The following is a 26,184-nucleotide window of genomic DNA, read 5'->3' on the forward strand; positions in this document are numbered from 1 at the left end:
TTCGGGAATGCCCCATTCCCCATTGGGCTCAATGGGGAAATTTTGCGCTCATACCGCCGGCGGATTTCCCGCCGGCGGTATGAGCGCAAATTCTCGGCGGATTTCACACCAGCTCAGAGCTGGGTTGAATTCCGCCGAGGCCCTGATTCGGCGGACCATTAAATCCAGTGGTAATAGCGCTACCGCTGGATTTAAGGGTTACCGCCGAGGTCGTGATGAGGCCCATAGGGTGCTAAAACCAAAAATGCTGCACCACCCGGCAACCTTCTCAAACAGGAAATCCTGATCTGAAGGGCTAGAACTAAAGCAACAGCGAGGTCAGGGTGGAAGATGGACTGTAGAAAAGGAGTGTGTGTGTGTATGTGCACAATCACCTAGACAAGGAACCTTAAGACTGTATGCGTTCTCTAGTGCATAGTAAGATCCCCCTTCTGAGCAAACCCTTTCCCACATTCAGTGCAGTCGTGAGGTTTCTCACCTGTATGTGTTCTCAGGTGGCCAGTAAGATGACGCTTCACAGCAAACCCTTTCCCACATTCAGTGCACACATGAGGTTTCTCACCTAAATGTGTTCTCTGGTGGATGGTAAGATCTCCCTTCTGAGCAAACCCTTTCCCACATTCAATGTACTCATGAGGTTTCACACCTGTATGTGTTCTGAGGTGGCCAGTAAGCTGCCCCTTCCGAGCAAACAGTTTTCCACATTCAGTGCACACATGAGGTTTCACACCTGTATGTGTTCTCTGGTGGCTAGCAAGATCTCCCTTCTGAGCAAACCCTTTCCCACATTCAGTGCACTCATGAGGTTTCTCGCCTATATGTGATCTCTGGTGGCCAATAAGATGTCCCTTCTGAGCAAACCCTATGCCACATTCAGTGCACTCATGAGGTTTCTCGCCTGTATGTGTTCTCTGGTGACTAAAAAGTTGCACCTTCTGAGCAAACCCTTTCCCACATTCAGTGCACTCATGAGGTTTCCCACCTATATGTGTTATCTGGTGGCTAGTAAGCTGCCACTTCCGAGCAAACAGTTTCCCACATTCAGTACACACATGAGGTTTCCCACCTGTATGTGTTCTCTGGTGGATAGTGAGAACTCCCTTCTGAGCAAACAGTTTCCCACATTCAGTGCACATGTGAGGTTTCTCACCTGTATGTGTTCTCTGGTGGATAGTAAGAACTCCCTTCTGAGCAAACCCTTTCCCACATTCAGTGCACACATGAGGTTTCTCACCTGTGTGTATTCTCGAGTGGCGAGTAAGCAGCCCCGTCCTAACAAGCCCTTTCCCACATTTAATACATACATGAGGATTTTCACCTGTATGTGTTCTCTGGTGGAAAGTAAGATCTCCCTTCTGAGTAAATCCTTTCCCACATTCAGTGCACTCATGAGGTTTCTCACCTGTATGTGTTCTCTGGTGGAAAGTAAGATCTCCCTTCTGAGTAAATCCTTTCCCACATTCTGTGCAGGCATGAGTTTTCTCATCTCTATGTGTTCTCAGGTGGCCAGTAAGCTCCCCCTTCCGAGCAAACCTTTTCCCACATTCAACACATACATTAGGTTTCCCATCTGTATGCGTTCTCTGGTGGCTAATAAGATGTACCTTCTGAGTAAATCCTTTCCCACATTCAGTGCACTCATGAGGTTTTTCACCTGTATGTGTTCTCTGATGGGTAGCAAGATTTCCCTTCCTAGCAAACCCTTTCCCACGTTCAGTGCACACATGAGGTTTCGTACCTGTATGTGTTCTCTGGTGGCTAATAAGATGTGCCATCCATTCAGTGCACTCGTGAGATTTCTCACCTGTAGGTATTCTCTGGTGGCTAATAAAATATCCTTCCTTAGTAAAACCTTTCCCACAGTCAGTGCACACACAAGGTTTCTCATCTGTTTGCATTTTTTGGGGGCAGACACTTGTATCAATTGTGCATGTGTAGGGTTTTATGTCAGTTTATTGTGTCAGGTGCTTAATAAGAGGACATGTTCTACTAAATCTTTCCCCAAATTCAGAGCACAAATGAGCTTTCTCGTGTGAAGATCATTTCTGGTGACAAACACAATTTTTCCTCTGATCGAAGCTTTTAAAATATTCAGTGCAAGGATACACCAAGCTTGGTTACTGGATGTTACCACAAAGGGGTTGCATGGACGGAAGCCATCTGGTAGCCAAAAGGCTTCTCAATGTCAATCACTGAATACGCTGAAAAGACAACTGGACCCGAAACGTATACACTTCAACGATGCTTGCAAATATTCTTTACACTGAAGCTTTTCTCTACATCAGTCCAGAGAATCTAACGATCACTGTTGTTGCATCTCTGGGGTGTCAATCACCTATTAAAATAAAAAGAAAATGCACATTATTAGTTTCAATGCATTCATAATCTTAGGCCTCACATGTAACAGGCGACTGGTTCTCAGTAGTAGTGACGCGATTGTTAACTCACATAGTAAATTACAAGACTTTTATGAGCTATCTATTGGGGACTGGCACCCTCATAGGTGGCAGATTAGTGGTTCTCAATGATACATCATAACGTGATAGAGGCCACATGCAGCAGGAATAGTGGGACTCATTATTATTAAGACCCTTTTAGTATCCAAGAGTATGAGACATAAAACACAGGTTGGGCAAACAAACATTTTAAGCATGAGGGCCGTGCATATACGTTTTACTAATGTATTTCTTCAGAAATGAAGAGACTAGCTGGAAAGCCCCACATTTCTAAATACAAACGATTAAGGCAGGTGTTTGACACTAGGTCAGCAGTTTGCCACAAATCAGACACACGCTTGACCTGTCTATTTTGGAATCATTGATGTCTTCCTTACATTTAGGCAAATGTATATTGTCCCAAACAAGGGGGCCGATAGAATGCAATTTATGTCATTAAGGCAAAGTGTACGGGAGAATCCCCAACATCGTCCCAATTGCCTTCCTAATTTTTTATACATATGCCCTATTGCCATGTACTGAAGATAATTAGCTAAAGGGATACCACTTTTGTTGCCTTTTCAAAATACCACTGGGTAGTGTTCAGAAGTTTTATTGTTGGGTAGGTGTAAATGGGTCTGTTACTTGACAGTTTCCCATAACCCGATCCAGACCCCTTTTATTGGGGATTCTGATAATTGCCCCCTAGGTTGAATCTCAGCATACTCCTGCACTCTCTGTACTGTGAGCAAGGATTGCTTTCATGACATCTCCAGTAACCAATGGGAATGCAGTCCCAGCATTGTTAATATCCAAGAAGTGATTGCCCCATTTACTGATTAAACACACTGTTGTTTGTGTCTCATGTGGCATAGATCCTGGAATATGATTTATATACTTGTGAATAGTATGAACAGTTAGTCACCCCAAGATGTGCGGGCCACCGTCTGCCAGTCAGTCAGTCAGTCCGTCCGTCCTATGTTATTTGTTGTGAAACAGAATATATGAGAACCTATGAGCATTCCAGTATGGGGGACTGTAAGTAAGGCATAGTATCAAGAATAGAAAGACACAAGCGATCACACTTCAAGGGTGTTTCTTAAACTGTACAATGGGTGAGATAAATGCCTAATCTAAACATAAATCTAAGATGGGAGCAAGCTACGACCAGCAAATAATAGTAATGCAGACCAAGGGGTGGACTCTAATCAAATAATAAGGATCTATACTAAAAAACATATTGCCAATCCTTAACGCTATGTTACAAAACAGTGTGGGATGATGTTCACAAGAAAAGAAAGAAGTGTCCACCAAATGATAAGTCAGGATGGTATAGCTGGGGTCTCTCTTCCCCACGTTTTTAGTATGGGACAAGGCGGGACTCTTGAGCACAGCACACTCTGTGCCTCGTCCGCACAAGGTTACAGTTTGTTTCCAAAATATCAGGGCCTTCTGTGGCCAAGTCTCTTTCACACAAAGTCACTTGCCTCAGAGTACCTTATGTATCACAACCAAGCAAAAACAAATGTTCCTTCGATAAATCCTCACAGGGTTATTACACTTCGCCTTAGGATCCCCCTCTGTCGGGCTCCGATCCTTTTTGCAACATGGGACTCCCTCCATCGGGTTCACTACGGCCATTCATTCAAAACATAACATTCAAGCGTCTCAATGTCTTTTCAAACAATCATTCACTGTGGACATCTTTTGATCAGGTTCACTCTTGTCGACACAATGTTCACAAGTGCACTATGCTTCACCCCAATTCGCAGGCATCCCTCAGCCGGGTTCATATTTGCCAAATACACATTTCACTTTGCTTACCGGCAACGTTGTTTCCGGACCGGCACACTATCGGTTTCCCTGCCAGAGTGGCTATGCCCGGCAGGTTTGACCCTGACGGACACAGCAGCCATGGTAGGCAAGCCGTCACAGAAGCTCGGCACCGTTAGCAACAGTGCCGGTGCTTCCGTGGTCCCAACCCCCATGGGGAGTAACAAAATTACCAGCGCCTGACTTCCCGGACACTGGGGTTGTAATCCACTGGTATTACCGGGAAGTCAGATATCAATAATTTTTTTCGGGTCTGGCGGCAACCCACCGTTATCACCAGCAGGATTACCGCCAGACCCGTAATGAAGTATTCTTACTTATTATTTTCTGAACACTTCTTTTCTTGTGAACATTTGCCACACTCTTTTGTAGCATAGCGGTAAGGATTGGCAGTCGTTTCTTTTTTAGTATAGGCCCCTTTTATTTGACTAGACTCTACTCAGACTGTATTATTATTATTTGATGGTCGTAGTTTGCTCCCATCTTAGATTTAGGTTTTGATTAGGCATTTATCTCAGCCTTTTTACAGTTTAATAAACACCCTTGAACTGTGATCACTTGTGTCTGTCTTACTAGTGCCACCATGAGTTTGTTACACATGTTAGGCTCCTTTCCTTGCCAAACCAGGGTCACTAAGGAATTTGACATCTCAGGCCTCTACAGACTGAAAATGGCAAATAACTAACTGTCTACTCTCTGCAATTTAATTTGTTTTGTACTTCTTCAAGATTCCTACTTTCCTTCCCACTGCCTGCTTCTTCCCCCTCACTACCCATACTCGCCAACTCACACCCACGTTCCTCCTTTCCAACTTTTGAAAAAAATGACACCTATCATAAGGACAACCACCCCTTCTTGTGCCTCTGACAACCCCTTTCCTCTACAGAAGGTCAGGGACCCTCTCATTACTTATCTCTCTCCCACCTTTACTGCTCTCCTTCTCTTGGGCTCTTACCTGCCTTTTGGTTGCCCGCCCCCACAATTTAACTAACTATTGACATTATTCTACATCATTGAAATGCTTCTCTTTAACAAAATCTCCACATGGCATAACACGGTAGAGCTCAGTGGTCATCTCTGCTGGAGATTCCACTGGGGGTCACACTACTATAAATCCCATTACACAGGTCTCCAACTATCTGACCTATGGCTGACCTTATCAACTCTTCTCTACTCTCGGACCTTGGCTACGGACGACCACTCCCTTCTCCAACAGCCATTGCTGAATTTTGAATCCAAGATACAACTCCCAAATTGGTTGCCTCCATTGCGTCTGGTCATTCCTTGTCCATCCCGTGGAATATGGCTACATCTCTCCTAATTAAGCAATCTGTTGAGGTTCTGGGCTACTTTTCCCTCTCTACACCCGCTCACAGGGACAATAAATTGCCTTCTTTGGGCTCTCTGATCCCTTCTTTGAGAACAACATTCACATCCTCTTATCCTTCTGGACTGTCCCTCCTGTTCTGACATTGCACGCATTTCTGACTGCCTCTTTGCAATCTGCCTCTGGATGACACGTTGTCGTAATGATTACCTCCACAATGACTGACGTCCATTAAAACCTGGCCTCCAAAACCTCTTCTCATCTTATTTTCTGCTGACCTGCTCACCCCCCAGTGATCTGAAGCATCACAGTGGCATCACATCCACCACTACTGCTGCCTGGGCATGCCTGCTCACCCCCCCCCCTGCAGGGTTTGACAGTGATCTGGAGAATCGCCGCTCATTCACAGTCACCTCTACTGCTGCCTGGGCGTGCCTTCTTACCCCCTGCAGGGTATGACAGTGATCTGAAGCATCACCGCTGGATCACAGCGGCCTCTACTGCTGCCTGGGCGTGTCTGCTGCCTGGGAATGCCTGCTCACCCTCCTGCGGGGTATGACAGTGATCTGAAGCATCACCGCTGCATCACAGCCACCTCTTCTGCTGCATGGACGTGCCTGCTCACCCCCCTGCAGGGTATGACAGTGATCTGAAGCATCACTGCTATTTCATGGCCACCTCTACTGCTGCCTGGCTATGCCAGCTCACCCCCTGCAGGGTATGGCAGTGATCTGAAGCATCACCGCTGCATCACAGCCACCTCTACTGCTGCCTGGCCATGCCTGCTCACCCCCTGCAGGGTATGACAGTGATCTGAAGCATCACCTCTGCATCACAGCCACCTCTGCTGCTGCCTGGACGTGCCTGCTCACCCCCTGCAGGGTATGACAGTGATCTGAAGCATCACTGCTGCATCACAGCCACCTCTACTGCTGCCTGGGCGTGCCTGCTCATGCCCTGCAGGGTATGACAGTGATCTGAAGCATCACCGCTGCATCACAGCCACCTCTACTGCTGCCTGGGCGTGCCTGTTCACATCCTGCAGGGTATGACAGTGATCTGAAGCATCACCGATGTATCAGGGCCACCTCCTCTGCTGCATGGACGTGCCTGCTCACCCCCCTGCAGGGTATGACAGTGATCTGAAGCATCACTGCTGTTTCATGGCCACGTCTACTGCTGCCTGGACGTGCCTGCTCACCCCCTGCAGGGTATGACAGTGATCTGAAGCATCACTGCTGCATCACAGTCACATCTACTGCTGCCTGGACGTGCCTTCTCACCCCCTGCAGGGTATGAAAGTGATCTGAAGCATCACCACTGTATCAGGGCCACCTCTACTGCTGCCTGACCGTGCCTAATCACCCCCTGCAGGGTATGACAGTGATCTGAAGCATCGCCGCTGTATCAGTGCCACCTCTACTGCTGCCTAGGTGTGCCTGCTCACACCTTGCTGGGTATGAAAGTGATCTGAAGCATCACCACTGCATCACAGACACCTCTACTGCTGCCTGGCCATTCCTGCTCACCCCCTGCAGGGTATGACAGTGATCTGAAGCATCGCCGCTGTATCAGTGCCACCTCTACTGCTGCCTGGGTGTGCCTGCTCACACCTTGCTGGGTATGAAAGTGATCTGAAGCATCACCACTGCATCACAGACACCTCTACTGCTGCCTGGTCATGCCTGCTCACCCCCTGCAGGGTATGACAGTGATCTGAAGCATCACTGCTGCATCACAGCCACCTCTACTGCTGCATGGACGTGCCTGCTCACCCCCTGCAGGGTATGACAGTGATCTGAAGCATCGCCGCTGCATCGCAGCCACCTCTTCTGCTCCCTGGGCTTGCCTTCTCACCCCCTGCATGGTATGACAGTGATCTGAAGCATCACCACTTCATCACAGCCACCTCTACTGCTGCATGGATGTGCCTGCTCACCCCCCTGCAGGGTATGACAGTGATCTGAAGCATCACTGCTGCATCACAGCCACCTCTACTGCTGCCTGGGCGTGCCTGCTCATGCCCTGCAGGGTATGACAGTGATCTGAAGCATCACTGCTGCATCACAGCCACCTCTACTGCTGCCTGGACGTGCCTGCTCACCCCCTGCAGGGTATGACAGTGATCTGAAGCATCACTGCTGCATCACAGTCACCTCTACTGCTGACTGGACGTGCCTGCTCACCCCTTGCAGGGTATGAAAGTGATCAAAAGCATCACCACTGTATCAGGGCCACCTCTACTGCTGCCTGGCCGTGCCTGCTCACCCCCTGCAGGGTATGACAGTGATCTGAAGCATTGCCGCTGTATCAGTGCCACCTCTACTGCTGCCTGGGTGTGCCTGCTCACACCTTGCTGGGTATGAAAGTGATCTGAAGCATCACCACTGCATCACAGACACCTCTACTGCTGCCTGGCCATGCCTGCTCACCCCCTGCAGGGTATGAAAGTGATCTGAAGCATTACCACTGCATCAGGGCCACCTCTACTTCTGCCTGGCCATGCCTGCTCACCCCCTGCAGGGTATGACAGTGATCTGAAGCATCGACGCTGTATCAGTGACACCTCTACTGCTGCCTGAGTGTGCCTGCTCACACCTTGCTGGGTATGAAAGTGATCTGAGGCATCGCTGCTGCATCACAGCCACCTCTACTGCTGCCTGGGCGTGCCTGTTCACCCCCTGCAGGGTATGAAAGTGATCTGAAGCATCACTGCTGCATCACAGCCACCTCTACTGCGGCCAGGGCGTGCCTGGTGCCCCCCTGCAGGGTATGAAAGTGATCTGAAGCATCACCACTGAATCACAGCCACCTCTACTGCTGCCTGGACGTGCCTGTCCACCCCTTGCAGGGTATGACAATGATCTGAAGCATCACCACTGAATCACAGCCACCACTACTGCTGCCTGGAAGTGCCTGCTCACAGCCTGCTGGGTATGACAGTCATCTGAAGCACCACTGCTGCATCACAGCCGCCTCTACTGCTGCCTGGAAGTGCCTGCTCACCCCCTGTGGGGCTTGACAGTGATCTGAAGCATCACCGCTGCATCACAGCCACCACTACTGCTGCCTGGAAGTGCCTGCTCACAGCCTGCTGGGTATGACAGTGATCTGAAGCATCACCACTGCATCAGAGCCACCTCTATTGTTGTGTGGACTTGCTTGCTCACCATCTGTGGGTTATGACAGTGATCTGAAGCATCGCCACTGCATCACAGCCACCTCTACTGCTGCCTGGACGTGCGTGCTCACCCCCTGCAGGGTATGGCAGTGATCTGAAGCATCACCGCCGCATCACAGGCACCTCTACTGCTGACTGGCCATGCCAGCTCACTCCCTGCAGGGTATGCCAGTGATCTGAAGCATTGCCTCTGCTTCACAGCCACCTCTACTGCTGCCTGGCCATGCCTGTTTACCCTCCTGCAGGGTATGACAGTGATCTGAAGCATCACTGCTGCATCACAGCCAACTCTACTGGTGCCTGGGCGTTCCTGTTCAGCCCCTGCAGGGTATGACAGTGATCTGAAGCATCGCCGTTCCATCACAGCCACCTCACTGCTACCTGGCGTGCCTGCTCACACCCTGCAGGGTATGACAGCGATCTGAAGCATCACGGTTGCATCACAGCGACCTCTACTACTGCCTGGGTGTGCCTGGCCACCCTCTGCAAGGTATGACAGTGATATGAAGCATCGCCGCTCCATCACAGCCAGCTCTACTGCTGCCTGCCCATGCCTGCTCACCCCTTGCAGGGTATGACAGTGATCTGAAGCATCGCAGCTCCATCACAGCCACCTCTACTGCTGCCTAGACGTGCCTGCTCACCCCCTGCAGGATATGACAGTGATCTGAAGCATCACCGATGTATCAGGGCCACCCCTACTGCTGCCTGGCCGTGCCTGTTCACTCCCTGCAGGGTATGAAAGTGATCTGAAGCATCACCGCTGGATCACAGCCACCTCTACTGCTGTCTGGAAGTGCCTGCTCACCCCTACAGGGTTTGACAGTGATCTGAAGCATTGCCGCTGCATCACAGCCACATACCCTGCTGCCTGGGCGTGCCTTCTTACACCCTGCATGGTATGACAGTGATCTGAAGCATCACCGCTGGATCACAGTGACCTCTACTGCTGCCTGGGTGAGCCTGCTGCCTGGGAATGCCTGCTCACCCTCCTGCTGTGTATGACAGTGATCTGAAGCATCACTGCTGCATCACAGCCACCTCTTCTGCTTCATTGACATGCCTGCTCATCCCCTGCAGGGTATGACAGTGATCTGAAGCATCACTGCTGCATCACAGCCACCTCTACTGCTGCCTGGGCGTGCCTGCTCATGCCCTGCAGGGTATGACAGTGATCTGAAGCATCACTGCTGCATCACAGCCACCTCTACTGCTGCCTGGACGTGCCTGCTCACCCCCTGCAGGGTATGACAGTGATCTGAAGCATCACTGCTGCATCACAGTCACCTCTACTGCTGACTGGACGTGCCTGCTCACCCCCTGCAGGGTATGAAAGTGATCAAAAGCATCACCACTGTATCAGGGCCACCTCTACCGCTACCTGGCCGTGCCTGCTCACCCCCTGCAGGGTATGACAGTGATCTGAAGCATCGCCGCTGTATCAGTGCCACCTCTACTGCTGCCTGGGTGTGCCTGCTCACACCTTGCTGGGTATGAAAGTGATCTGAAGCATCACCACTGCATCACAGACACCTCTACTGCTGCCTGGCCATGCCTGCTCACCCCCTGCAGGGTATGAAAGTGATCTGAAGCATCACCACTGCATCAGGGCCACCTCTACTTCTGCCTGGCCATGCCTGCTCACCCCCTGCAGGGTATGACAGTGATCTGAAGCATCGACGCTGTATCAGTGACACCTCTACTGCTGCCTGAGTGTGCCTGCTCACACCTTGCTGGGTATGAAAGTGATCTGAAGCATCGCTGCTGCATCACAGCCACCTCTACTGCTGCCTGGGCGTGCCTGTTCACCCCCTGCAGGGTATGAAAGTGATCTGAAGCATCACTGCTGCATCACAGCCACCTCTACTGCTGCCTGGACGTGCCTGTCCACCCCTTGCAGGGTATGACAATGATCTGAAGCATCACCACTGAATCACAGCCACCACTACTGCTGCCTGGAAGTGCCTGCTCACAGCCTGCTGGGTATGACAGTCATCTGAAGCACCACTGCTGCATCACAGCTGCCTCTACTGCTGCCTGGAAGTGCCTGCTCACCACCTGTGGGGCTTGACAGTGATCTGAAGCATCACCGCTGCATCACAGCCACCACTACTGCTGCCTGGAAGTGCCTGCTCACAGCCTGCTGGGTATGACAGTGATCTGAAGCATCACCACTGCATCAGAGCCACCTCTATTGCTGTGTGGACTTGCTTGCTCACCATCTGTGGGTTATGACAGTGATCTGAAGCATCGCCACTGCATCACAGCCACCTCTACTGCTGCCTGGACGTGCGTGCTCACCCCCTGCAGGCTATGGCAGTGATCTGAAGCATCACCGCCGCATCACAGGCACCTATACTGCTGACTGGCCGTGCCAGCTCACTCCCTGCAGGGTATGCCAGTGATCTGAAGCATTGCCTCTGCTTCACAGCCACCTCTACTGCTGCCTGGCCATGCCTGTTTACCCTCCTGCAGGGTATGACAGTGATCTGAAGCATCACTGCTGCATCACAGCCAACTCTACTGGTGCCTGGGCGTTCCTGTTCAGCCCCTGCAGGGTATGACAGTGATCTGAAGCATCGCCGTTCCATCACAGCCACCTCACTGCTACCTGGCCGTGCCTGCTCACACCCTGCAGGGTATGACAGTGATCTGAAGCATCAAGGTTGCATCACAGCGACCTCTACTACTGCCTGGGTGTGCCTGGCCACCCCCTGCAAGGTATGACAGTGATATGAAGCATCGCCGCTCCATCACAGCCAGCTCTACTGCTGCCTGCCCATGCCTGCTCACCCCTTGCAGGGTATGACAGTGATCTGAAGCATCGCAGCTCCATCACAGCCACCTCTACTGCTGCCTAGACGTGCCTGCTCACCCCCTGCAGGGTATGACAGTGATCTGAAGCATCGCCGCTGCATCACAACCACCTCTACTGCTGCCTGGGCATGCCTGTTCACCCCCTGCAGGATATGACAGTGATCTGAAGCATCACCTCTGCATCACAGCCACCTCTGCTGCTGCCTGGACGTGCCTGCTCACCCCCTGCAGGGTATGACAGTGATCTGAAGCATCGCCGCTGCATCGCAGCCACCTCTTCTGCTCCCTGGGCTTGCCTTCTCACCCCCTGCATGGTATGACAGTGATCTGAAGCATCACCACTTCATCACAGCCACCTCTACTGCTGCATGGACGTGCCTGCTCACCCCCCTGCAGGGTATGACAGTGATCTGAAGCATCACTGCTGCATCACAGCCACCTCTACTGCTGCCTGGGCGTGCCTGCTCATGCCCTGCAGGGTATGACAGTGATCTGAAGCATCACTGCTGCATCACAGCCACCTCTACTGCTGCCTGGACGTGCCTGCTCACCCCCTGCAGGGTATGACAGTGATCTGAGGCATCACTGCTGCATCACAGTCACCTCTACTGCTGACTGGACGTGCCTGCTCACCCCCTGCAGGGTATGAAAGTGATCAAAAGCATCACCACTGTATCAGGGCCACCTCTACTGCTGCCTGGCCGTGCCTGCTCACCCCCTGCAGGGTATGACAGTGATCTGAAGCATCGCCGCTGTATCAGTGCCACCTCTACTGCTGCCTGGGTGTGCCTGCTCACACCTTGCTGGGTATGAAAGTGATCTGAAGCATCACCACTGCATCACAGACACCTCTACTGCTGCCTGGCCATGCCTGCTCACCCCCTGCAGGGTATGAAAGTGATCTGAAGCATCACCACTGCATCAGGGCCACCTCTACTTCTGCCTGGCCATGCCTGCTCACCCCCCTGCAGGGTATGACAGTGATCTGAAGCATCACTGCTGCATCACAGCCACCTCTACTGCTGCCTGGGCGTGCCTGCTCATGCCCTGCAGGGTATGACAGTGATCTGAAGCATCACTGCTGCATCAGAGCCACCTCTACTGCTGCCTGGACCTGCCTGCTCACCCCCTGCAGGGTATGACAGTGATCTGAAGCATCACTGCTGCATCACAGTCACCTCTACTGCTGACTGGACGTGCCTGCTCACCCCCTGCAGGGTATGAAAGTGATCAAAAGCATCACCACTGTATCAGGGCCACCTCTACTGCTGCCTGGCCGTGCCTGCTCACCCCCTGCAGGGTATGACAGTGATCTGAAGCATCGCCGCTGAATCAGTGCCACCTCTACTGCTGCCTGGGTGTGCCTGCTCACACCTTGCTGGGTATGAAAGTGATCTGAAGCATCACCACTGCATCACAGACACCTCTACTGCTGCCTGGCCATGCCTGCTCACCCCCTGCAGGGTATGAAAGTGATCTGAAGCATCACCACTGCATCAGGGCCACCTCTACTTCTGCCTGGCCATGCCTGCTCACCCCCTGCAGGGTATGACAGTGATCTGAAGCATCGACGGTGTATCAGTGACACCTCTACTGCTGCCTGGGCGTGCCTGTTCACCCCCTGCAGGGTATGAAAGTGATCTGAAGCATCACTGCTGCATCACAGCCACCTCTACTGCGGCCAGGGCGTGCCTGCTGCCCCACTGCAGGGTATGACAGTGATCTGAAGCATCACCACTGAATCACAGCCACCTCTACTGCTGCCTGGACGTGCCTGTCCACCCCTTGCAGGGTATGACAATGATCTGAAGCATCACCACTGAATCACAGCCACCACTACTGCTGCCTGGAAGTGCCTGCTCACAGCCTGCTGGGTATGACAGTCATCTGAAGCACCACTGCTGCATCACAGCCGCCTCTACTGCTGCCTGGAAGTGCCTGCTCACCACCTGTGGGGCTTGACAGTGATCTGAAGCATCACCGCTGCATCACAGCCACCACTACTGCTGCCTGGAAGTGCCTGCTCACAGCCTGCTGGGTATGACAGTGATCTGAAGCATCACCACTGCATCAGAACCACCTCTATTGCTGTGTGGACTTGCTTGCTCACCATCTGTGGGTTATGACAGTGATCTGAAGCATCGCCACTGCATCACAGCCACCTCTACTGCTGCCTGGACGTGCGTGCTCACCCCCTGCAGGGTATGGCAGTGATTCTGAAGCATCACCGCCGCATCACAGGCACCTCTACTGCTGACTGGCCGTGCCAGCTCACTCCCTGCAGGGTATGCCAGTGATCTGAAGCATTTCCTCTGCTTCACAGCCACCTCTACTGCTGCCTGGCCATGCCTGTTTACCCTCCTGCAGGGTATGACAGTGATCTGAAGCATCACTGCTGCATCACAGCCACCTCACTGCTACCTGGCGTGCCTGCTCACACCCTGCAGGGTATGACAGCGATCTGAACCATCACGGTTGCATCACAGCGACCTCTACTACTGCCTGGGTGTGCCTGGCCACCCCCTGCAAGGTATGACAGTGATATGAAGCATCGCCGCTCCATCACAGCCAGCTCTACTGCTGCCTGCCCATGCCTGCTCACCCCTTGCAGGGTATGACAGTGATCTGAAGCATCGCAGCTCCATCACAGCCACCTCTACTGCTGACTAGACGTGCCTGCTCACCCCCTGCAGGGTATGACAGTGATCTGAAGCATCGCCGCTGCATCACAACCACCTCTACTGCTGCCTGGGCATGCCTGTTCACCCCCTGCAGGATATGACAGTGATCTGAAGCATCACCGATGTATCAGGGCCACCCCTACTGCTGCCTGGCCGTGCCTGTTCACTCCCTGCAGGGTATGAAAGTGATCTGAAGCATCACCGCTGGATCACAGCCACCTCTACTGCTGTCTGGAAGTGCCTGCTCACCCCTACAGGGTTTGACAGTGATCTGAAGCATTGCCGCTGCATCACAGCCACATACCCTGCTGCCTGGGCGTGCCTTTTTACACCCTGCATGGTATGACAGTGATCTGAAGCATCACCGCTGGATCACAATGACCTCTACTGCTGCCTGGGAATGCCTGCTCACCCTCCTGCTGTGTATGACAGTGATCTCAAGCATCACTGCTGCATCACAGCCACCTCTTCTGCTTCATGGACATGCCTGCTCAACCCCTGCAGGGTATGACAGTGATCTGAAGCATCACTGCTGCATCACAGCCACCTCTACTGCTGCCTGGGCGTGCCTGCTCATGCCCTGCAGGGTATGACAGTGATCTGAAGAATCACTGCTGCATCACAGCCACCTCTACTGCTGCCTGGACGTGCCTGCTCACCCCCTGCAGGGTATGACAGTGATCTGAAGCATCACTGCTGCATCACAGTCACCTCTACTGCTGACTGGACGTGCCTGCTCACCCCCTGCAGGGTATGAAAGTGATCAAAAGCATCACCACTGTATCAGGGCCACCTCTACCGCTGCCTGGCCGTGCCTGCTCACCCCCTGCAGGGTATGACAGTGATCTGAAGCATCGCCGCTGTATCAGTGCCACCTCTACTACTGCCTGGGTGTGCCTGCTCACACCTTGCTGGGTATGAAAGTGATCTGAAGCATCACCACTGCATCACAGACACCTCTACTGCTGCCTGGCCATGCCTACTCACCCCCTGCAGGGTATGAAAGTGATCTAAAGCATCACCACTGCATCAGGGCCACCTCTACTTCTGCCTGGCCATGCCTGCTCACCCCCTGCAGGGTATGACAGTGATCTGAAGCATCGACGCTGTATCAGTGACACCTCTACTGCTGCCTGAGTGTGTCTGCTCACACCTTGCTGGGTATGAAAGTGATCTGAAGCATCGCTGCTGCATCACAGCCACCTCTACTGCTGCCTGGGCGTGCCTGTTCACCCCCTGCAGGGTATGAAAGTGATCTGAAGCATCACTGCTGCATCACAGCCACCTCTACTGCGGCCAGGGTGTGCCTGCTGCCCCCCTGCAGGGTATGACAGTGATCTGAAGCATCACCACTGAATCACAGCCACCTCTACTGCTGCCTGGACGTGCCTGTCCACCCCTTGCAGGGTATGACAATGATCTGAAGCATCACCACTGAATCACAGCCACCACTACTGCTGCCTGGAAGTGCCTGCTCACAGCCTGCTGGGTATGACAGTCATCTGAAGCACCACTGCTGCATCACAGCCGCCTCTACTGCTGCCTGGAAGTGCTTGCTCACCACCTGTGGGGCTTGACAGTGATCTGAAGCATCACCGCTGCATCACAGCCACCACTACTGCTGCCTGTAAGTGCCTGCTCACAGCCTGCTGGGTATGACAGTGATCTGAAGCATCACCACTGCATCAGAGCCACCTCTATTGCTGTGTGGACTTGCTTGCTCACCATCTGTGGGTTATGACAGTGATCTGAAGCATCGCCACTGCATCACAGCCACCTCTACTGCTGCCTGGACGTGCGTGCTCACCCCCTGCAGGCTATGGCAGTGATCTGAAGCATCACCGCCGCATCACAGGCACCTCTACTGCTGACTGGCCGTGCCAGCTCACTCCCTGCAGGGTATGCCAGTGATCTGAAGCATTGCCTCTGCTTCACAGCCACCTCTACTGCTGCCTGGCCATGCCTGTTTACCCTCCTGCAGGGTATGACAGTGATCTGAAGCATCACTGCTGCATCACAGCCAACTCTACTGGTGCCTGGGCGTTCCTGTTCAGCCCCTGCAGGGTATGACAGTGATCTGAAGCATCGCCGTTCCATCACAGCCACCTCACTGCTACCTGGCCGTGCCTGCTCACACCCTGCAGGGTATGACAGTGATCTGAAGCATCACGGTTGCATCACAGCGACCTCTACTACTGCCTGGGTGTGCCTGGCCACCCCCTGCAAGGTATGACAGTGATATGAAGCATCGCCGCTCCATCACAGCCAGCTCTACTGCTGCCTGCCCATGCCTGCTCACCCCTTGCAGGGTATGACAGTGATCTGAAGCATCGCAGCTCCATCACAGCCACCTCTACTGCTGCCTAGACGTGCCTGCTCACCCCCTGCAGGGTATGACAGTGATCTGAAGCATCGCCGCTGCATCACAACCACCTCTACTGCTGCCTGGGCATGCCTGTTCACCCCCTGCAGGATATGACAGTGATCTGAAGCATCACCTCTGCCTCACAGCCACCTCTGCTGCTGCCTGGACGTGCCTGCTCACCCCCTGCAGGGTATGACAGTGATCTGAAGCATCGCCGCTGCATCGCAGCCACCTCTTCTGCTCCCTGGGCTTGCCTTCTCACCCCCTGCATGGTATGACAGTGATCTGAAGCATCACCACTTCATCACAGCCACCTCTACTGCTGCATGGACGTGCCTGCTCACCCCCCTGCAGGGTATGACAGTGATCTGAAGCATCACTGCTGCATCACAGCCACCTCTACTGCTGCCTGGGCGTGCCTGCTCATGCCCTGCAGGGTATGACAGTGATCTGAAGCATCACTGCTGCATCACAGCCACCTCTACTGCTGCCTGGACCTGCCTGCTCACCCCCTGCAGGGTATGACAGTGATCTGAAGCATCACTGCTGCATCACAGTCACCTCTACTGCTGACTGGACGTGCCTGCTCACCCCCTGCAGGGTATGAAAGTGATCAAAAGCATCACCACTGTATCAGGGCCACCTCTACTGCTGCCTGGCCGTGCCTGCTCACCCCCTGCAGGGTATGACAGTGATCTGAAGCATCGCCGCTGTATCAGTGCCACCTCTACTGCTGCCTGGGTGTGCCTGCTCACACCTTGCTGGGTATGAAAGTGATCTGAAGCATCACCACTGCATCACAGACACCTCTACTGCTGCCTGGCCATGCCTGCTCACCCCCTGCAGGGTATGAAAGTGATCTGAAGCATCACCACTGCATCAGGGCCACCTCTACTTCTGCCTGGCCATGCCTGCTCACCCCCTGCAGGGTATGACAGTGATCTGAAGCATCGACGGTGTATCAGTGACACCTCTACTGCTGCCTGAGTGTGCCTGCTCACACCTTGCTGGGTATGAAAGTGATCTGAGGCATCGCTGTTGCATCACAGCCACCTCTACTGCTGCCTGGGCGTGCCTGTTCACCCCCTGCAGGGTATGAAAGTGATCTGAAGCATCACTGCTGCATCACAGCCACCTCTACTGCGGCCAGGGCGTGCCTGCTGCCCCCCTGCAGGGTATGACAGTGATCTGAAGCATCACCACTGAATCACAGCCACCTCTACTGCTGCCTGGACGTGCCTATCCACCCCTTGCAGGGTATGACAATGATCTGAAGCATCACCACTGAATCACAGCCACCACTACTTCTGCCTGGAAGTGCCTGCTCACAGCCTGCTGGGTATGACAGTCATCTGAAGCACCACTGCTGCATCACAGCCGCCTCTACTGCTGCCTGGAAGTGCCTGCTCACCACCTGTGGGGCTTGACAGTGATCTGAAGCATCACCGCTGCATCACAGCCACCACTACTGCTGCCTGGAAGTGCCTGCTCACAGCCTGCTGGGTATGACAGTGATCTGAAGCATCACCACTGCATCAGAACCACCTCTATTGCTGTGTGGACTTGCTTGCTCACCATCTGTGGGTTATGACAGTGATCTGAAGCATCGCCACTGCATCACAGCCACCTCTACTGCTGCCTGGACGTGCGTGCTCACCCCCTGCAGGGTATGGCAGTGATTCTGAAGCATCACCGCCGCATCACAGGCACCTCTACTGCTGACTGGCCGTGCCAGCTCAATCCCTGCAGGGTATGCCAGTGATCTGAAGCATTGCCTCTGCTTCACAGCCACCTCTGCTGCTGCCTGGCCATGCCTGTTTACCCTCCTGCAGGGTATGACAGTGATCTGAAGCATCACTGCTGCATCACAGCCAACTCTACTGGTGCCTGGGCGTTCCTGTTCAGCCCCTGCAGGGTATGACAGTGATCTGAAGCATCGCCGTTCCATCACAGCCACCTCACTGCTACCTGGCGTGCCTGCTCACACCCTGCAGGGTATGACAGCGATCTGAAGCATCACGGTTGCATCACAGCGACCTCTACTACTGCCTGGGTGTGCCTGGCCTCCCCCTGCAAGGTATGACAGTGATATGAAGCATCGCCGCTCCATCACAGCCAGCTCTACTGCTGCCTGCCCATGCCTGCTCACCCCTTGCAGGGTATGACAGTGATCTGAAGCATCGCAGCTCCATCACAGCCACCTCTACTGCTGCCTAGACGTGCCTGCTCACCCCCTGCAGGGTATGACAGTGATCTGAAGCATCGCCGCTGCATCACAACCACCTCTACTGCTGCCTGGGCATGCCTGTTCACCCCCTGCAGGATATGACAGTGATCTGAAGCATCACCGATGTATCAGGGCCACCCCTACTGCTGCCTGGCCGTGCCTGTTCACTCCCTGCAGGGTATGAAAGTGATCTGAAGCATCACCGCTGGATCACAGCCACCTCTACTGCTGTCTGGAAGTGCCTGCTCACCCCTACAGGGTTTGACAGTGATCTGAAGCATTGCCGCTGCATCACAGCCACATACCCTGCTGCCTGGGCGTGCCTTTTTACACCCTGCATGGTATGACAGTGATCTGAAGCATCACCGCTGGATCACAGTGACCTCTACTGCTGCCTGGGAATGCCTGCTCACCCTCCTGCTGTGTATGACAGTGATCTGAAGCATCACTGCTGCATCACAGCCACCTCTTCTGCTTCATGGACATGCCTGCTCAAACCCTGCAGGGTATGACAGTGATCTGAAGCATCACTGCTGCATCACAGCCACCTCTACTGCTGCCTGGGCGTGCCTGCTCATGCCCTGCAGGGTATGACAGTGATCTGAAGCATCACTGCTGCATCACAGCCACCTCTACTGCTGCCTGGACGTGCCTGCTCACCCCCTGCAGGGTATGACAGTGATCTGAAGCATCACTGCTGCATCACAGTCACCTCTACTGCTGACTGGACGTGCCTGCTCACCCCCTGCAGGGTATGAAAGTGATCAAAAGCATCACCACTGTATCAGGGCCACCTCTACCGCTGCCTGGCCGTGCCTGCTCACCCTCTGCAGGGTATGACAGTGATCTGAAGCATCGCCGCTGTATCAGTGCCACCTCTACTGCTGCCTGGGTGTGCCTGCTCACACCTTGCTGGGTATGAAAGTGATCTGAAGCATCACCACTGCATCACAGACACCTCTACTGCTGCCTGGCCATGCCTGCTCACCCCCTGCAGGTTATGAAAGTGATCTGAAGCATCACCACTGCATCAGGGCCACCTCTACTTCTGCCTGGCAATGCCTGCTCACCCCCTGCAGGGTATGACAGTGATCTGAAGCATCGACGCTGTATCAGTGACACCTCTACTGCTGCCTGAGTGTGCCTGCTCACACCTTGCTGGGTATAAAAGTGATCTGAGGCATCGCTGCTGCATCACAGCCACCTCTACTGCTGCCTGGGCGTGCCTGTTCACCCCCTGCAGGGTATGAAAGTGATCTGAAGCATCACTGCTGCATCACAGCCACCTCTACTGCGGCCAAGGCGTGCCTGCTGCCCCCCTGCAGGGTATGACAGTGATCTGAAGCATCACCACTGAATCACAGCCACCTCTACTGCTGCCTGGACGTGCCTGTCCACCCCTTGCAGGGTATGACAATGATCTGAAGCATCACCACTGAATCACAGCCACCACTACTGCTGCCTGGAAGTGCCTGCTCACAGCCTGCTGGGTATGACAGTCATCTGAAGCACCACTGCTGCATCACAGCCGCCTCTACTGCTGCCTGGAAGTGCCTGCTCACCACTTGTGGGGCTTGACAGTGATCTGAAGCATCACCGCTGCATCACAGCCACCACTACTGCTGCCTGGAAGTGCCTGCTCACAGCCTGCTGGGTATGACAGTGATCTGAAGCATCACCACTGCATCAGAGCCACCTCTATTGCTGTGTGGACTTGCTTGCTCACCATCTGTGGGTTATGACAGTGATCTGAAGCATCGCCACTGCATCACAGCCACCTCTACTGCTGCCTGGACGTGCGTGCTCACCCCCTGCAGGCTATGGCAGTGATCTGAAGCATCACCGCCGCATCACAGGCACCTCTACTGCTGACTGGCCGTGCCAGCTCACTCCCTGCAGGGTATGCCAGTGATCTGAAGCATTGCCTCTGCTTCACAGCCACCTCTACTGCTGCCTGGCCATGCCTGTTTACCCTCCTGCAGGGTATGACAGTGATCTGAAGCATCGCCGTTCCATCACAGCCACCTCACTGCTACCTGGCCGTGCCTGCTCACACCCTGCAGGGTATGACAGTGATCTGAAGCATCACGGTTGCATCACAGCGACCTCTACTACTGCCTGGGTGTGCCTGGCCACCCCCTGCAAGGTATGACAGTGATATGAAGCATCGCCGCTCCATCACAGCCAGCTCTACTGCTGCCTGCCCATGCCTGCTCACCCCTTGCAGGGTATGACAGTGATCTGAATCATCGCAGCTCCATCACAGCCACCTCTACTGCTGCCTAGACGTGCCTGCTCACCCCCTGCAGGGTATGACAGTGATCTGAAGCATCGCCGCTGCATCACAACCACCTCTACTGCTGCCTGGGCATGCCTGTTCACCCCCTGCAGGATATGACAGTGATCTGAAGCATCACCGATGTATCAGGGCCACCCCTACTGCTGCCTGGCCGTGCCTGTTCACTCCCTGCAGGGTATGAAAGTGATCTGAAGCATCACCGCTGGATCACAGCCACCTCTACTACTATCTGGAAGTGCCTGCTCACCCCTACAGGGTTTGACAGTGATCTGAAGCATTGCCGCTGCATCACAGCCACATACCCTGCTGCCTGGGCGTGCCTTCTTACACCCTGCATGGTATGACAGTGATCTGAAGCATCACCGCTGGATCACAGTGACCTCTACTGCTGCCTGGGTGAGCCTGCTGCCTGGGAATGCCTGCTCACCCTCCTGCTGTGTATGACAGTGATCTGAAGCATCACTGCTGCATCACAGCCACCTCTTCTGCTTCATGGACATGCCTGCTCACCCCCTGCAGGGTATGACAGTGATCTGAAGCACCACTGCTGCATCACAGCCACCTCTACTGCTGACTGGGCACGCCTGCTCACCCCCTGCAGGGTATGACAGTGATCTAAAGCATCACCACTGCATCACAGCCACCTCTACTGCTGCATGGACGTGCCTGCTCACCCCCCTGCAGGGTATGACAGTGATCTGAAGCATCACCGCTGGATCACAGCCACCTCTACTGCTGCCTGGGTGTGCCTGTTCACCCCCTGCAGGGTATGACAGTGATCTGAAGCATCACCGATGTATCAGGGCCACCTCTACTGCTGCCTGACGTGCCTGTTCACTCCCTGCAGGGTATGACAGTGATCTGAAGCATCACCGCTGCATCACAGCCACCTCCACTGCTGCCTGGGCATGCCTGCTCACCCCCCCCTGCAGGGTATGACAGTGATCTGAAGCATCACCGCTGGATCACAGCGACCTCTACTGCTGCCTGGGTGTGCCTGCTGCCTGGGAAAGCCTGCTCACCCTCCTGCGGGGTATGACAGTGATCTGAATCATCACCGCTGCATCACAGCCACCTCTTCTGCTGCATGGACGTGCCTTCTCACCTCCCTGCAGGGTATGACAGTGATCTGAAGCATCACCGCTGCTTCAGAGCCACCTCTACTGCTGCCTGGACTTGCCTGTCCACCCCCTGCGGGTTATGACAGTGATCTGAAGCATCACCGCCGCATCACAGCCACCTCTGCTGCTGCCTGGACGTGCCTGCTCACCCCCCTGCAGGGTATGGCAGTGATCTGAAGCATCACCGCCGCATCACAGCCACCTCTACTGCTGACTGGCCGTGCCTGCTCACTCCCTGCAGGGTATGCCAGTGATCTCAAGCATTGCCTGTGCATCACAGCCATCTCTACTGCTGCCTGTCCATGCCTGTTTACCCTCCTGCAGGGTATGACATTGAGCTGAAGCATCACTGCTGCCTGGACATGCCTGCTCACCCCCTGCAGGGTATGAAAGTGATCTGAAGCATTGCTGCTGCTGCATAGCCACCTCTACTGCTGCCTGGCGTGCCTGCTCACCCCCTGCAGGGTATGACATTGATCTGAAGCATCACTGCTGCCTGGACATGCCTGCTCACCCCCTGCAGGGTATGACAGTGATCTGAAGCATTGCAGCTCCATCACAGCCACCTTTACTGCTGCCTAGATGTGCCTGCTCACCCCCTGCAGGGTATGACAGTGATCTGAAGCATCGCCGCTGCATCACAGCCACCTCTACTGCTGCTTGGGCCTGCCTGTTCACCCCCTGCAGGATATGACAGTGATCTGAAGCTTCACCGCTGCATCACAGCTACCTCTACTGCTGACTGGCCGTGCCTGCTCACTCCCAGCAGGGTATGCCAGTGATCTGAAGCATTGCCTGTGCATCACAGCCATCTATACTGCTGCCTGGGCATGCCTGCTCACCCCCCCCTGCAGGGTTTGACAGTGATCTGAAGCATCACTGCTGGATCACAGCCACCTTTACTGCTGCCTGGGCGTGCCTGCTGCCTGGGAATGCCTGCTCACCCTCCTGCGGGGTATGACAGTGATCTGAAGCATCACCACTGCATCACAGCCACCTCTTCTGCTGCATGGACGTGCCTGCTCACCCCCCTGCAGGGTATGACAGTGATCTGAAGGATCACCGCTGCATCACAGCCACCTCTACTGCTGCATGGACATGCCTGCTCACCCCCCTGCAGGGTATGACAGTGATCTGAAGCATCACTGATGTATCAGGGCCATGTCTACTGCTGCCTGGCCGTGCCTGTTCACTCCCTGCAGGGTATGACAGTGATCTGAAGCATCACTGCTGCATCACAGCCACCTCCACTGCTGCCTGGGCATGCCTGATCACCCCCCTTGCAGGGTTTGACAGTGATCTGAAGCATCACCGCTGCATCACAGCCACCTCTACTGCTGCCTGGGTGTGCATTCTTACACCCTGCAGTGTATGACAGTGATCTGAAGCATCACCGCTGGATCACAACGAACTCTACTGCTGCCTGGGCGTGCCTGCTGCCTGGGAATGCCTGCTCACCCTCCTGCGGGATATGACAGTGATCTGAAGGATCACCGCTGCATCACAGCCACCTCTACGGCTGCATGGGCATGCCTGAACACCCCCCTGCAGGGTATGACAGTGATCTGAAGCATCACTGCTACATCACAGCCACCTCTACTGCTGCCTGGGCACGCCTGCTCACCCCCTGCAGGTTATGACAGTGATCTGAAGCATCACCGCTGCATCACAGCCACCTCTACTGCTGCATGGACATGCCTGCTCACCCCCCTGCAGGGTATGACAGCGATCTGAAGCATAACCGCTGGATCACAGCCACCTCTACTGCTGCCTGGGCGTGCCTGTTCACCCCCTGCAGGGTATGACAGTGATCTGAAGCATCACCGATGTATCAGGGCCACCTCTACTGCTGCCTGGCCGTGCCTGTTCACTCCCTGCAGGGTATGGCAGTGATCTGAAGCATCACCGCTGCATCACAGCCACCTCTACTGCTGCCTGGGAACGCCTGCTCACCCCCTGCAGGGTATGACAGTGATCTGAAGCATCACCGCTGCATCACAGCCACCTCTACTGCTGCATGGACGTGCCTGCTCACCCCCCTGCAGGGTATGACAGTGATCTGAAGCATCACTGCTGGATCACAGCCACCTCTACTGCTTTCTGGGCGTTCCTGTTCACCCCCTGCAGGGTATGAAAGTGATCTGAAGCATAACCGATGTATGAGGGCCACCTCTACTGCTGCCTGGCCGTGCCTGTTTACTCCTTGCAGGGTATGACAGTGATCTGAAGCATCGCTGCTGCATCACAGCCTCCTCTACTGCTGCCTGGAAGTGCCTGCTCACCCCCTGCTGGGTATGACAGTGATCTGAAGCATCACCGCTGCATCAGAGTCACCTCTATTATGTGTGGACTTGCCTGCTCACACCCTGCGGGTTATGACAGTGATCTGAAGCATCGCCGCTGCATCACAGCTCCCTTCACTGCTGCCTGGACGTGCCTGCTCCCCCCCCCTGCAGGGTATGGCAGTGATCTGAAGCATCACCGCAGCATCACAGCCACCTCTACTGCTGACTGGCCGTGCCTGCTCACTCCCTGCAGGGTATGCCAGTGATCTGAAGCATTGCCTCTGCATCACAGCCACCTTTACTGCTGCCTGGCCGTGCCTGTTTACCCTCCTGCAGGGTATGATATTGATCTGAAGCATCACTGCTGCCTGGAGGTGCCTGCTCACTACCTGCAGGGTATGACAGTGATCTGAAGCATCACTGCTGCATCACAGCCAACTCTACTGCTGCCTGGGTGTGCCTGTTCACCCCCTGCAGGGTATGAGAGTGATCTGAAGCATCGCCGCTCCATCACAGCCACCTCACTGCTACCTGGCCGTGCCTGCTCACACCCTGCAGGGTATGACAGTGATCTGAAGCATCACCGTTGCATCACAGCCACCTCTACTACTGCCTGGGCATGCCTGCCCACCCCTCTGCAAGGTATGACAGTGATATGAAGCATTGCCACTCCATCACAGCCAGCTCTACTGCTGCCTGCCCATGCCTGCTCACCCCCTGCAGGGTATGACAGTAATCTGAAGCATCGCCGCTGTATCACAGCCACCTCTACTGCTGCCTGGGCATGCCTGCTCACCCCTGCGAGGTATGACAGTGATCTGAAGCATCACCGCTGCACCACAGCCACCTCTAATGCTGCCTGGGAATGCCTGCTCACCCCCCCTGTAGGGTTTGACAGAGAACTGAAGCATCACTGCTGCATCACAGCCACCTCTACTGCTGCCTGGGTGTGCCTTCTTACCCCGTGCAGGGTATGACAGTGATCTGAAGTATCACAGCTGGATCACAGCGACCTCTACTGCGGCCTGGGCGTGCCTGCTGCATGGGAATGCCTGCTCACCGTCCTGCAGGGTATGACAGTGATCTGAAAGATCACTGCTGCATCACAGCCACCTCTACTGCTGCATGGACATGCGGGCTCACCCCCCTGCAGGGTATGACAGTGATCTGAAGCATCATTGCTGCATCACAGCCACCTCTACCTCTGCCTGGGCACGCCTGCTCACCCCCTGCAGGGTATGACAGTGATCTGAAGCATCACCACTGCATCACAGCCACCTCTACTGCTGCATGGACGTGCCTGCTCACCCCCCTGCAGGATATGACAGTGATCTGAAGCATCACCGCTGGATCTCAGCCACCTCTACTGCTGCCTGGGCATGCCTATTCACCCCCTGCAGGGTATGACAGTGATCTGAAGCATCTACGACGAATCAGGGCCACCTTTACTGCTGCCTGTCCATGCCTGTTCACTCCCTGCAGGGTATGACAGTGATCTGAAGCATCACTGCTGCATCACAGCCACCTCTACTGCTGCCTGGGCGTGCCCTCTTACCCCATGCAGGGTATGAAAGTGATCTGAAGTATCACCGCTGGATCACAGCGACCTCTAC

General features: G+C 54.4%; 1 protein-coding gene across 1 annotated transcript; it reads right to left on the bottom strand.

Annotated features, from left to right (window-relative positions):
- Positions 1-407: 407 nt before the first annotated feature.
- On the bottom strand, positions 408-1,898 carry LOC138515441 (zinc finger protein 84-like). Its single transcript, XM_069630282.1, has 2 exons — positions 1,551-1,898; positions 408-1,481 (listed from the first exon to the last, which is right to left on the bottom strand). The coding sequence occupies exons 1-2, from the start codon at positions 1,896-1,898 to the stop codon at positions 408-410; spliced, it is 1,422 nt and encodes a 473-aa protein (XP_069486383.1).
- Between the last annotated feature and the right edge of the window lie 24,286 nt (positions 1,899-26,184).

Source organism: Ambystoma mexicanum, chromosome 6q (assembly GCF_040938575.1).
Source record: "Ambystoma mexicanum isolate Mex_15411 chromosome 6q, UKY_AmexF1_1, whole genome shotgun sequence".
NCBI classification, from domain to species: Eukaryota; Metazoa; Chordata; class Amphibia; order Caudata; family Ambystomatidae; genus Ambystoma; species Ambystoma mexicanum.